At 37.5% G+C, this 15,218-nt stretch overlaps 1 protein-coding gene across 1 annotated transcript in view; it reads left to right on the top strand.

Annotated features, from left to right (window-relative positions):
* LOC127437585 (spondin-1-like) overlaps window positions 1–6,439 on the top strand; it is a 102,785-nt gene extending 96,346 nt beyond the window's left edge. Inside the window, exons 14-16 of the mRNA XM_051692607.1 lie at window positions 2,212–2,376; window positions 2,462–2,725; window positions 5,154–6,439. Of these exons, the coding sequence (XP_051548567.1) occupies window positions 2,212–2,376; window positions 2,462–2,725; window positions 5,154–5,317 (593 nt within the window). The 3' untranslated portion in view covers window positions 5,318–6,439. The remainder of the gene's footprint in view (window positions 1–2,211; window positions 2,377–2,461; window positions 2,726–5,153) is intronic.
* Window positions 6,440–15,218: the final 8,779 nt, after the last annotated feature.

The raw sequence follows: 15,218 nt of genomic DNA, 5'->3' as shown, positions 1-15,218 counted from the left end.
AGTATGGACTTCAAATCTTGTATGCACAGAAATGTGTGCACTATGTTCGGGTGCTCTACAAATTTGATATGCACTATAAATATATGTTTTAGGTAGAATGAACTACACAACTAGAATATACTGTACTTATGTACTTAGTGCATGTATCTAATATGCACTTGGAAGTATGTTCTAGGTTGTGTGCACTATAATCTAAAGTACATTTCAAATATAGTATGCACTAAGTAGTGTGTAATACAAACCTAGGATGCACAACAAACATTATACACACAGAAGAGTAAACTACAAACTAAGAAAGCAAGTATGCATTAGGAAGTATGTATAATATAATATATATAATGTAATATTTACTAGGAAGTGTGCATTACAAATTTAGTATGAACAACACTAGAGTATGCACAAGGTAGTGTGCACTGCAAATAAAGCCGGCATCACACTAGCTGATTTTTCCAGTGATTTTCAAGTGTGAGCTTCATTAACATAATTGCCGGCCAGGCAGAGAGAGACAAAGCGCACAATAGCATCACTCAGCGGGAGGTCAAGGTCTTGTATTCTCATCAAGTGACCAATGAGCTTCTTCTTTTACTGAATAATTGACAAGACATCAAGCTGATATGAATGTTTTCATCGCACTCAGCTGCATTTCATCACAAACACTGATTGTAATCCATAGTGATTCTGTCACCAAGCAGTTTTCCTGCTTTTTTTCCTACACTGAAATGACATCAGAAAGTGGATGCACAACAGTCTGTTTTTATTGAACGTAATTTCTTCAATTAATGAAAGCTGCATATGGACATACGCATTCTACAGCTAACCTCAAGGGGATAAATGCACAAACATGCACTTTCACAAGGTATAGTATGTTACTCCATGAATTGCACAGCTGGCTCATTTTGGAGCATTTGTTTTGGAACCTGATGTGTTTTCTCCCTTGGTTCGGTTCGTTTAGGCATATATGAACACAGCAATCGCACTCAGATCCTCACCAAAACAATTGTTCTGAGACCACCTTGAAGAGGTTGTCTCGGTCCAATTGCAGTGAACTCTGGAACAGTTCACTTGTGGTGAGCATGCAATAAATGCGAGTTATTTAATAATTCCTTTAAGGTAATTTTGGCATGATCGCTTCTCTCTTGTGGATAGCGGCAGAACAGAAACAGGTACGACACACGTAATCTGTCCCATGCATTTTGTTTTGCACATTTTGCATAACTGTAACAAACAATACTTGAATATTTAAACCTGTTGACACTTTTTAACAGGTATATCATTTTAACTGGTATATTGGTGTATGAGCTAAATCTTCTAAATGAAGAAAATGCAACATTGTAAAACATCTATTTCAGCAAGCAAGCTACAGGTCTGAAAAGCCCTTGATCACTCTATTACAATTGTTTATTCTCAAACGGTACTCTTGTTGTTATTTCGGCAAGCTCTATGTGACAGGGAATCAGAGAGAGAGAGTTGCAATGAGTTGGTACGTTTGTAACCACTCCACCATTTTGTATCGGCAGGTGTTTCATACCTACGAATGAAGAGAGCGAGATCTCAACAAAACAGTCTGCATGTGTGACAACCTCAACCAAAATCGAATTGTTTGGAGTCTGCTAGTGTGGCGCCAGCTTAAACTGGAAAGTAGTTGTACCAACTGTTAATAAATACCCTAAAAAAATTATAATTTCTTAACAAGCTGGAATTTACATACGTAAAATGCACTTCAAATCTAGTACACAGAAGGAAATATCCACTAGGTAGTGCACACGACAGATCTAGTGTGCATTTCAAATGTAGCATGTACAATGTAGTGTGCACTACAAACCTAGGATGCCTGGCAAACATAATGTGCATTCAGAATTGTGATCTACAAACCGACAAAGCACTTCAAATCTATTATGCATTAGAAAGTATGTATTAGTAAGCACTACAAGTAGTATTTACTAGGTAGTGTGCACTACAACGGACTTGTGTCCATTTGCAAAGTTTTCTTTTAATAGTTTTTATATGTAAACATGCACTAGACATATGTCGTTGTCCGTTGCTGTTCGCTGTTCACTCGCTGTTTTTTCAGAAGTGTCATTGCAAATTTTAAAAAACGTTTCTCGAAAACTGCATTCTGTTCCATTCATGGCTCTGTGTCTAACTTTTTTTAGCGCAAGAATGCGTTTGGTCTGAACGGCCCCTAACGCTGTATTAACTTTGTGTGTGTAGATGCAGTGGTGTGTATGCTGTCTCCGTGGTCAGACTGGGGAGAGTGCAGTGTGTCTTGTGGTATTGGCATGCGTTCCCGTCAGCGCATGCTGAAGACGCCCATAGATCCCAGCCTGTGCCCAGATGAGCTCGAGCAGGTTGAAAAGTGCATGCTTCCCGAGTGCCGTGAGTAACGCACATACATACCTAGATAAACTCACAAATACACAGAAAAGTAAAGTGCTTATTTCTCACTCCATCCTCCCAATAGCTACGGACTGCATGCTGTCAGAGTGGTCAGCGTGGTCTGAGTGTAATAAGTCTTGCGGGAAAGGTCACATGATTCGCTCGCGGATGGTCAAGCTAGAGCCTCAGTTTGGAGGCATGCCCTGTCCGGAGACCGTCCAGAGGAAGAAATGCAAGATCCGCAAGTGCTCCAGAGGCTCCCGCGTCAGTGACAAGAAAAAGAGACAGGAGGCTTCAGACAAGAGGAGAGGGAAACAGATCCGAGAATCTGTGCCAGATGAGAGATCAGGTTCACACCTTTTTACTACAGTATTTTCAGCTCCATCAACAGGTTCATCCAAAAATTAAATTTCTGTCATCATTCACTCACCCTTATGGTTGTTCCAACTTCCAAACCCATATGACTATCTCCCTTTAATGGAATACAAAAGGAGATATTAGGCAGACTGTTAGTCTCGGTTGCCGTTCACTTTTATTGTATGGGAAAATGATGCAATCAAAGTGAATAGTGACTGAGACTAACATTCAGACTTTTTTCTTTTTTACCCAAGGAGTTACATGAGTCACAGTGTAGTGTTTTCCAAATAGCACTCTTGACTGTTATTATGTACCATTTTACTACGTTTATTATTCCCCGGAAAATTCTGATATTGTTGCTATTACCCACCTATCGATCAAATTGATCTTTTAAGCTCCCTCTAAATCCTCCCTATTGCTCTTACTCCAAAGGAATCAATACAGCATATCCTTCAAAGCTCAGCCACTCTCTGAGATTAGAAGCATTTTTCTCTTACACACACACACAAACACACACACTTTATTGTTAGTGTATGATGAAGTGATTCAGTGCAGTCACAGATGGCGTTGTTGATAATGTCCCACGCTCATTGTACAGGGATGTCTCTATGGTCTTGCCTTTTATTCGTAGCCAAATGTCTGGCATGGTCACAAAGCACACACACTCATACTCATACATCAACTATAACTGCGCTGTCACCCATCAGCTGCAGAGGACACTGGATAATCTCTGTCTTCATTTGTGAGGTCTTGACAATTGATCTTTCACCATGTTCTCGGGAAGTACTTTGATTTTGAATCTGTGAACACATCTTTAGATGAGCATCCTCAGTGCACTTCATAGGAAATCGAAGAACGAATGGGTGTGACATCATTTAGAACAAAATCTGCCCAAACGAAGGTGTTTTTTGAGTTCATTTTGGTGGTTCGAACCAGCTTACCACCACAGACTTTCAGTAAAACTTTGTACCGCCTGCTAAACACCTTCTTACTGCCATTGGTCCACGTCATTGGTAGGTGTGACCTGGAGCTTACTTAACATGTATACACAGGTGTGCAGAGTTATTAGCAAGCTAGTGCAAACTTACCTACATATTTACGATCGTTCGCATAGATAGATTTTCCAAGAATGTCATGCGATTTTTTTTGTCTACAAAAGGAATCAAATCTACTAAAATAAGTAATTCACTTTGCCGTTTGATATGCTGCTTCACTCATTTGCCATCTGCAGCTGAAAGGCCATTTGCATATCTGCCCATAGAGAGATATGCCACTCTTATCATCACTCTTTTGTCTGTATTCTGGCAATTAACACGCTTATACCCCCACCTTTGCAGTAGTATCAATGTCATTATAAATTACAAGAACAGAGTGTAATCGGCGCATATTATGGCCACATGTTAGCGCATTATCACCATGAATGCAGAATGTAAATATGACAAATTACACATTATCTACTGCATATATATTAATTTAAATAATTGTTGAGTGGTTTAAACAGTTTCTTTTACTGATCTCGTGTGAATTCTACTCATAGAATGAGGCATGAAGTCATTGATAACACATTTTAATAACACATTAGTTAAGGTTTTACATGTAGTCTAGTGCGTATTTAATTCATATTCAAATGCTCCTCTGAAAGCCTCCCACAGCACCAAGCCAGTGTCTAAATATTTTCAGACAGTATACCGGTGCTCAGCTGTTTCGAACTTGTTTTTGGCCCGATAGCAGTCGCGGAACACAGATGATCCCCTCGCAGCTCGCACTACGTCAGATTATCGTCCCCCAAATTCTTGTAAACCACCTTAAAATGAATCAAGTTTGCACAAAGGCTGACAGAAACTATAAGCAAGTGGGACATGAATGTTTTTGCACCATTTATGGCAATGCAAGCAGCACAAATCTGGCAACAGAGATATGTGCATTTTTATTTCTCACCTGCATCATCTCAGCTGTGCAGACATTCTCCCCACTTACAAATTCTCCGTTAACACAACATTGAATAGCAAAGATCTAAACTGTATATGTTATTATTTTGGCAATTTGCTATACATTTATTGACTCTACCTTACTTGCTCCACAATATTCTCTTCAATCTGTTGCTCTACCATGACAGTAGTTAACTTAAAAATAAAATTCACCATAGAAGTGGACAATTCACACTATGTCCGCTATAGCGCCTCTTGTGGCAACATTAAGAATGCAACGCATACTTGCGTTGTGTTATGAATTGCAGTCTGACACATTTGGAATGCTACAATGTACAAAATCAAGCTTGTGTAGCAAGAAGCATCTGCGTTCGTGTACTTGAGTAAAGAATGTTTCGGCCTTAAATTTTTGTAAATGGCCCCTTGTATATTCCATCTTTGTAGAACTGTGCAATGACACCCCCTTGATTTCCTTTTACTCTCCTCTGACAGGCTGTCCGATACGCCCATGGTCCAGCTGGACAGAATGTACCAAGCTGTGCGGTGGGGGTATGCAGGAGCGTGTGATGGTCGTGAAGAAGAAAGGCAAAGGATCACAGCCCAACAACTGCAAAAACAGGACGGAGATCCGCGCTTGCAATGTGCACCCGTGCTAAAAGTGACTCTGTATCACTGTAATACACACACACCCCAACATACACATACACTCAGCCTTAAAGAGGCTGAATAGGGCAGAACCAATGTAGCAGGGCTGGTGAGGGTGTGTGTTCCACAGTTACAGCTTGTAGGAATTTAGAGTAACACACACGTGGACCAGGCCTGTAATCTGTGATTAGTTTTAGTTGCCTTCTTAGCAGGCGTATATACTGTATTAATGTATAACCAACAACTTCACAAGCATACACTAAACAATAATTACATTTGCCTTTCATTCATTATATTTGCATCCCATCTTTGGGTATAGTGATGTCAGAGGATTTGCAATATATGTATAAAGGTAGCATTTGCTGTAAACAAAACATGGTTGTCTGCATCCAAAATGGTCTATTGTTTTTTAAAGGTAAACATGGTATGATTTAGGACTGGCAAACCAGCAAGTTTACATCCAGCATTTCTCTTTTATCCCTGCCTTTAATCCGAGGTCAGAAACAGCCACATCGCTCCACCCTATCGAGTGATATCAAGGTGGGTCACCCACAATCGATGTCCAATTGATTCAGACAGCAAGCGCTTGTGAGGATGGGCTGATTTTATTCCCTGGGCTGTGCAATTGGTACAGCATTCTTAGTTCTTGAGTAAAAATCTAGATGAATACAAGCAAAATCAGACTTAGAAAGTGTAAAACATTGGGCTGTGAATAGTTTGACATTATACTCCTGAACTAAAAAGCACAGGTAAGCATAACCATTCAACTTTTTTTGTTTTATTTTATAAATCGTACTAAAATGTACTCCTTGGGTAAATCAACTAATTTGAAAATAGATTGTGACTTTTTATTGCTTTGTTAGGTGTATAAGAGTCTAATGTGAAATATTAACTCATCTGTATGGACAGAAACGATTAAATTAGACATTTTCATACTTTTGCTGTGGAATTTTGATATATTCAAGCTTCAGAAAGTATTGCCAAAGTTGTGTGGATTTTCTCCATTTTCTCTCTCTCTCTCTCTCTCTCTCTCCTTTCTTGTTTCTTTCTGTACTCTCCACTCACCACTTACTCTACAATATTCTACTATTTTGGAATAAATCTCCTTTACAATAAAAGTTTATGTGACTACATATTTATTGGGTTTTGCTTTTTTTATATAAACAACTCCAGGTTGGGGGGGGGGGGAGTATTTTGTGGCCCCCAAGGGTCCATGTAACATATGTTTGTTTGTTTGTTTGTTTGTTTTAAATACAAAAAAAAATCTATATACTTAAAAATGTTTTTCTAAAATTGGTAAATTAAAAGAATGTTCCAGATTCAATTTAATTTCAGCTCAATTGACAGCATTTTTGGCATAATGTTGATTACCACAAAAAAATTATTTCACATTTTCTTTAAAAAAAGGGGGCAAAAATCGAGGTTACAGTGAGCCACTTACAATGGAAGTGAATGGGGCAATCCGTAAATGTTAAAAAAAACACCCACTGTTTCAAAAGTATACAATTTAAACAACTTTACAGCTCAAATAATACACAAGTTTTAACAGAAGAATTAATGAGTGCTTTTATAAAATTATAAGCTTTACATTTCTGCTTTTAAACCCTCCAAAACTTGGCCCCACTCACTTACATTGTAAGAGCCTCACTTATAACTTGATTTTTCTTTTTTCTTCTTTTTTTTTCTTTCTTTTTCTTTTTTTTTTTTTTTTTGTTTTTTTTTTTTTTGAAAAAGAGGGGTGAGTTGAAATAATTTTTTGTTGTAATCAACATTGTCACAAATGCTGTCAATTGAGCTTAACTTGTATTGAACCCGGAATACTCCTTTAAAGAAGTAATTTACTCCTAAACAAGGACAGAACATTTTTAAAAACACAGAAAAGTCAAGGTTTAATGGTCTGTTGAGATCTTTGAATGACTTTAATGATCTGTTAAGCATTATTACTGCAAATGTAATCATGTTTGTTCAAGTGATTAGAGTTATAACAAACTGTTGCCTAGAAAATCTAGATTTAAAAAGTGGCGGCCTCTGGGTCTGTAAAAGTTGAAAACACCACACTGTTCTTAACCTGTTTCATTTGTGCTTTAACTAGGACAGTTTCCCTGTATATGCACTAGGGGGAGACAGTGACTGAAGTTGTGTGAACCAATCATGTAAAATGCCACAGTTTGCCACCAAGTGGCATCACGAGTTTACAATTCAAGCAGGCTGCAAACTCAAGTTGGCCTATGCATCCAGGATGAGTGCTTCATATATCTTATAAAAGCCATGATCCTGATTGTGTTCAGTAAGTTATTCATAGTTAGCGAACAAATCATTGAAAAACACATTTTACAATGTGACGATGATAGTTCTGCCCAACTGATGTACTGTAGGTTACAGCGTTACAGTTAATTGGCTTAAAATAGTTTAGAAATATCTCACTCTGAGGTGTTGCTCTGTGTTTTTAAACTGGATTAGAAATCAAGAGCATTTTTAGCAATAGCCATATATAGTTTGATGACTGTATCCAGTAAGGATGTGTAATCTTTAGTGTTATGTTTTACCAAAGAGTAAAGTAGCCTACTCACTGAGCTCAAGTGTTGAGCTGCTGCAATGATAGCACATAATATATTTATTAAGGTTTCAACTTTACACTGTGCAGCTTTTAAACTGTATGAAACTCCTACGGTTATTAAGCTTGACAAGTGTGAGGTAAAGCTGTATATTTAAACACACAAGAGGCTTACCGACTTCCGAAACATGATGGGAGTGATTTCTTGTTGGAACACATCATGGCTCGAGCTAGCATTACTGAGCACAGAAATTAATTAAACTGGGTGAAACCAAACACACCTTAGCTTGGTAGTCATGGTAACACGTGCCGAGGCCTTCTATTGCGCGTGCATGGATGACTGAATTAGTGAAAAATAATAATCCTACCATCAGAGATTCTTTTAGAAGAGTTCTGCTACTATTGACACTTTTTCCCCGCAACTGCCATATTTGTGAACATCAGTGGGAGGAAATAATGGCGGTGAATAGAAAAACACCCGAAAAACGATATCAAGAAAAACATCAAAAATTGCTTTTGATCCATGCTTAGTCCCAGGAAAAGTTCATACAGGTCTGAAGACAGCACAGATATTGCCAAATTTATCTTTCACGGACATTTAAAGATATTTTATCCACGATTCATCTCCGTTCGCTGGTACATCACTGGCGTAAACATCTCTCATTCAGAAGTAACAATGTTTTTGTGTTGTTTTCTGGTTTAATTTAGTCACAGTATTAAAACACGTCTGTGATATGAATGTAAGAGCTCCTTTTAACTCCTGAATATGGTTTTTCTCACATCTCACAGCGCAGCACAATGAAGTTTCATGGAAAATTGGTCACAAACATGGCGGCGCTGTCATACAGTGATGTCACATGAAACAGGTCAATAGACCTTATTCACGCTAGCGCAATCTTTGATTTTTAATGGGAATGACAACAAACCTGTGAGGGATAGATTCTAGAGGTTGTGACCCTTACTTTAAAAGAGCCATATACTGACGTCACTCTTGGTGTGTTGGTAGATGCAGTTGTGAGCCTGTGTGTGTGTGTGTGAGAGAGAGAGAGAGAGAGAGAAAATGTAACAATAAATAGTCTATTGGGGATGCAGGTGGGAGGGGCAATCACATCATTATTGAAATGCTGGGAACCATGGGAACATAATGGTCATATTGTGGGAAGACCATAAAGCAGAGAATAAAGTATGTATATGTTGTCAACCCATGAAACACGTTAAAAAATAAATAAGTACATGCTGTGCATGTATATGTGTAACGGGAGCCAACTGGTACTTGATAGCTGTGTGGTATGTGTAAACCTCACTCCCCTGGCCTCAAGAGGCGCACTAGCGACTGATGCTAAAGACTGTAGCCATTAGCCTCCTCGTTAGCGTGCCTGCCTCCCATGCCGGAGATGCTGGTTTGAATCCCGTTCAGAGCGGGTCAAGCAGGACTGGCGACATAGGCATCTAAAAAAAATACATGCTATGCATTTATATCTACTGTATATCCCTGAGTTTGCAAGAGTAATTTTCTGGAGACTTATGTGAGCAGACTGATTTTTTTTAAGGAATGAGGGAAGCAAAATTAGCATTGAGGATTTTCAAATGTCACTACACATTTCACAAGAAGAGCATTTGATATGTTAATCTTTCAGGCATTGGACAGAAGGCCATTTAAATGTTTGAGAACAACAGAATGCAATCCTGCTTTTAAGTAAATTCTTGTACATATCTTGTTATTCAGAATGTGCTCCCCACAAACAGCCCAAAGCAAAAAAAGGAAATCTGTTTTTCTCAAAGCTGGGTTTGTGTGTTTCTGCTAAGTGATGAAATATTGCAAATTCAGGTTGATTTGTCTTTGTATGTCGCACAAAGTCTCTCTGAATGTTTGTGCTGTTATCTGTGATTAAAGTGGTCAGTAAAACAATGCTGACAGCGGTATCTTCAGCCCTCATGTTGGGGGGGCTCAGGTGGTTTGAATTGCAGAGTATGAACTGTTTCCTCTTAAGGACTTGGAAAGGAATATGAAGGATTTTGTTTTGATTGAGCTCTCTTCGATTCTAAAGCCTAATCTAAAACGTTGTTTTAGACAACGAGTAAGTATCCTTCAAATATTTGATGCCACCTGGCAAACTTTGGCAAATTCAGCGAACTAATAGTTCTACCTCATATGTGCTCATTCAGTATGTTTAAATGCATTTCAAAAGTTCAGACTGATCTCACAGTGAAATCAAAAACAGTAGATTGACTTTTCTCTTTCAACGCTGCTCCCAGTGACCAAAGAGGTAAGTGTTGTTGGGCGAATGGGCACATTTGAGCTCCATTTTGTCCACGGAGGGGGGCCAAAAGTGAGTTTTGAAGAGAGTTGTTTTCAGGCTGTAATACAGTGAGAGGAATGCATGTTTAGTAAACTGTACCTGCCAACCCAAACCCCAAGCCTAAACCGAACCATCAGTGGAGAAACATTTTATGTTAGTGGGGAAAATGCAACCTCTGAATCATGCTCGTCACGATTACTTCCTGGTTTCATCATAGGATCCAAACCTGGGTCTCCCACACTGCTGATGTGCATCCAGTTGCACCACAAGAGAAGGTAAACGCACTGAGCCACAGCAAATATGTCTGTCAGGAGATAACGCTTATCAGTAAGTCAGCATAATGTGGCCGATCCTAGGGTACCGGAACTCTCTGAAACAACATGCTGGCTTCCTGTGTGATCATATTGTAAAAGTTCGATTTCAGAAGGACTAAAACAATAATTAGTCTTTCTAAAATATCATGTGAATGCTTCAGCCTGACTGAAATTGTTCTGGTCATATCTGAGTGAAATCGAACTAACAGAGCTAGATAATGCAATTGTAGCTATGCTTCGTCCATCATACATACACGTTAATCGGACCTCAATTGGCCTCGGTGTAGTGGGCATACTCCTAAAGTATGTGACGTGTATTTAACAGTCATAAACAAACTGGTGATTTCAGCCAGTTCTAGCCATTTTTGTAAGCAGTATGCATCAGACAGCCAGTGAATGGACTGTGGCTGGTCTATCGGTAGAAACATCCATATCCGAAAATCCCTATAAAATGGTCTATGATTTTATGCTTTATGAATGTTGTGAGTCCTGCGTTCATGTGCTCACTTTATAAATCAGTTGACCTTCATTGTTGTGTCTGGTCCTTAGAGCTCACCGTTGCTCTTGAGGGCTTCAGTCTTTAATGTCATTAATGTCTTTAAAAATCAATGTCATGTCCAGACATGGTAAGACATGTTGCTGAGCATGTTACATTCTTTTCACTCAGCCAGCTGCTGGCCTTTGAGTAAAGCACAGAGGAGAACGTTTCTTTTTGGCACAAGAAAGCAGACTTAATTTCACTTTAACGGTTCCATTGTTTTATTAATTTATTCAAATGCAAATACAATGGATCTCCCACCACTTTTTCAAGCTGATCACACCAAGCTTGTGTAATTCTCTATAGACTTATTGTAATGGCTTCAACTGCATCCTTGATTGCAGGCACATAGTATAGAGCAGAACAGCACATCAAGGCCTGCATCATTATTAGAAGACATAACTTAGGAGGGAAAGGCTATGATACTTTTATGGCTGTGAAAGTAATTGATTTACAATGCATCTATACTATAAATTATGCTTAATTGTGCTTTATTCTGAATGTTAGCAATTAATGTAAAAATGAATAAGCCCTTAAAATATGTCCTAGTCCTGTTGCAGTGTAAAGTTTTCTATTTTGTTCTGTTTTATTCTGTTCTGTTGTTTGGTCCTGTTCTGTCCTACTCTATTCTGTTATATTCTAAACTATTTTATTCCAGTCTGTTGTGTTATGTAGGCCTAAAAAAAAAAAAAAATTGTATTGCTCTGTCCTGCTCATTTTTTCATGTGTTATTTTCGCTTTATTCTGTTTTCTTTAGTATTTTGTTTTCAGGTCTGTTATTCTATTCTATTCTATTCTATTCTATTCTGTTCCGTTCCATTCTAAATGGTTCTGTTCTACTCTATTCTATTCTGTTCTAGTCTACTGTATTCTAATTTGTTTTTTTTATTTTCTGTGGTTTGGTTTGGTTCTGTTATGTTCTCTTCTGCTCTGCTCTATTCTAACCTATTTTACTCCATTTTGTTGTGTTCTTTTTTTAAGTCTTTGTTTATTATATTATATTATATTATATTCCAAGGTTGTTATATTAATTCTGGTTAATATTCTATTCTATTCTGATGTAGTCTACTGTATTCTGTTTTGTTCTGTTTATTCTGTTCCGTTGTTTGGTTCTGTTCCATTCTACTGCATTCTTCTCTACTCTATTTTACTCCACTGTTGTGTTTTTTTCTCTCTCTTTTTTTCTGTTCTGTTCTATTCTAGTTTTGTTCTTTTCTGCTATGTTCTACTCTGTTTTGCTCTGTTTTGTTTTCTGTTCTATTTTGTTTTAAGTTCTTTGATTCTATTCTGCTTTGTTATATTTGGTTCTGTTCTATTCGGATCTACTGTATTCTATTATTTTCTAGTTTACTCTATTATATTTTGTTCTGTTAAAAACTCCTACATCTTTAAGAGTGTGTTACAAGCACAGTGCTCATGGTGCAAGATGTTGATAAAACAGCTAAACATGTCCCAAGCTTCAAAGACATTTGTCTACTGCATGTTTAATATTTATCAACAATTAAAAAGTAGTGTACACGTATGCATCAGTTTCTAACAATGGCACATCATGCTGTTTTTACAGGTCATTGTATGGAATTGACTTCTGTTAAAGATTAACTGTAAGTGTTCTAAAGTAGGCGGGGGACAGTTGAATCTTTCCTGCTGCTCTTCTCTGTGAATGCCACCATAGTTGAGGCATCTTTTATTCATGTGTTGACTTTTCCTAGCATGTCTTTGTACTCCATCATATTGAATCCCACTGAGCATCACAATCACCAGCTCCACAGATCAAGAAAAATTTTTTAATTGTGTTGCTATATTACTGAACTGTGAACCATAAATTAAAATAATTTAAATCAATGCTGTTTTCTATCTGCATTCACAAATCTGTCTTTTGACAAAATGTGTGATCTAGCTTTTAAAATACCCATCAGGGACTCTCTCTGTATTTGTGTTAAATGATCTTAAAGACTTTTAGGGAAGTTTCAGTGATGGGAACTGAGTGATTTCAGAGTAAATTGAATGTGAGGCTGGACGTTAATAAAGTGTTTGGTGCTCAACCTCCAATGGAACAAGAGGAATTTACCTGGGATATTTGGAGATGATATTACCCTGTTTGGCTGTCTTTTTTATTTATTTATTTATTCTTTATTTTTTTTTTTTTTACAACATTTTTGTTCAGAGGGAGTTTAGACCATCTTGCCACATAAATCACAAGTTATAAACTATTGCTATCATTACAAGGTAGCTTTTCAATTATTCTATTATCACTTCATTCCTTTTTGTTGACTCAGCCATAACAATATAATACAAGCTTTCAGTTAGCATGTATTATATTGTTGGCAATGCCTTTTATGGCGCATCCTTGAGAGATTTTGCAAATGCCAACATATTGCCACAGTACAGGTGGTTGAGGTGACATTTTAAAAGGTAACAGTATTAGTCTGAAAATTATTTAAGTAAGACTTCACTTGATATTTTTGTTTTTACATTTAGAGAGGGGTCTTTTTTGAGGAATCTGGTTATTTCTTAGGAGGAATTTAGGTTCAGAGCTTGTTGAAAAGTGTTGCCATAGAAATACAAAGAATTGTAGCCATAGGTACATCATGAATAGATCTTTTAATAGTTACACCATTTTTAGAGATAATAATCTTCCTCCTATACGAACAAGAAAATGTTTATTTATTCCTAACCTGCCAAATATTAAAACACCACAGCAACCATAGTACTTAAAAAAGTTATAATCAACATGTATTTTCAGCATCTTTGTTTAAAAAATGAACCATGTGCCATACACACATTAACATACTGACTCAAACCATTCGTTTGAAAGCAAGGTTTGTGCTTGTTTAAAGGGATAATTCATCCAAAAATGAAAATTCTCAGTGGAACACAAAAGTTAATTTTAGGCAGAATGTTTGTCTCAGTTACTATTCACTTTCAGTACATGATACAAAGAAATAAATCTTTATAACTTGATAATACGATCAAAGACGGGGCAAACAACCATGCATGACCCAATCTATCTCGGTCAAAAGTACTTTTAAGTGATCAACACTTTTTTCCAAATGCCAGAGGGCACCTTTGTTATCATCACTGTAATCACATGATTATTATAGTCTTTGGCTCTGTACAAACCAGTCAAGGGATCATCTTCAAACTCACCTCCCTTACACAATAAAGTTGGGACACCAACTACACTACATATAAAGATGCTAACACTCTATCTATAAGATCCATCACATAGACAAATCACATTTTATTTCTTTTTTGTAGAATTACACAAATTTCTCCCAAAAAGCAACATGTATTTTGTAGACAATCTATTTCATTCTGCCATCATTGCCCAATGACATCATGTTGCCAGTACACTGACATATTACATCATGGAGGCCTTAAGTGTCTTGTAGTGATTGGTGACCATGTGTATAATAGTGTAAGAACTTTGAAAGGGCATGTCCCTTAAGAGGTTAATGTGCCATTGCTGCACTCTGTTACTATGGCAACAGTCCCTTTGCTAAAGGAGGCATTTGTGTCATCCGTAATGAGGTTAAAAAATAAATTATCACTGCCGAACTCGGTCTGTCAGAGCAGCTGGGTTCCTTCAGGTGGGAGTCTGTGTCCACTGCATTATGACATAATTCATCGGACTTGTATGAGTAAGTTGATGTGTGTATAGCACATGGTTCATTGTCAAAATAAAGATGCTGAGAATAAATGAACAAATAATCATGTTGGAAATCTTGCACATTTTGAAGTTAGGTTGCTGTGGCCAAGTTCTCCTACAAGGAATAATGAGTTCATGTTGAACTAAGCCTAGACGTAGGCCATTCGTAGGTTGATTTTCCTTAGAAGTAAGGACTTAACTTTTTTTTTTTTTTTTTTTGTGGGGTACCAAATGTAAAATAACAAAATCTGCCATTGACACCCCAATATTTATCAACCAATGTTCTTAATACTGGGGGACATGCCCCCTAAATGTTATGGTGGTTAGGGCCCTGCTGAAAAGTGTATACTGTGGCTCTAAGGTGCTTCAACATTGAGTTTGTTTAGATGCACATCAATACAAAACTTGTGCACATTGGATAAGCTGGTAAAATGGCAGTAATGGTGTTTACATGCAACACGAAATCGGGGTAATTGGCTAATCGTTTTTTGCTTAAATGGTTTATGACCTTAACCCGATAAAGGAAAGCCATTTAAGGTGTTTACATGACCTTATAC

Source organism: Myxocyprinus asiaticus, chromosome 48 (genome assembly GCF_019703515.2).
Source record: "Myxocyprinus asiaticus isolate MX2 ecotype Aquarium Trade chromosome 48, UBuf_Myxa_2, whole genome shotgun sequence".
NCBI lineage: Eukaryota > Metazoa > Chordata > Actinopteri > Cypriniformes > Catostomidae > Myxocyprinus > Myxocyprinus asiaticus.
Note: the sequence above shows the minus strand (reverse complement) of the source record. Positions and strands in the feature narration are given on the sequence as shown.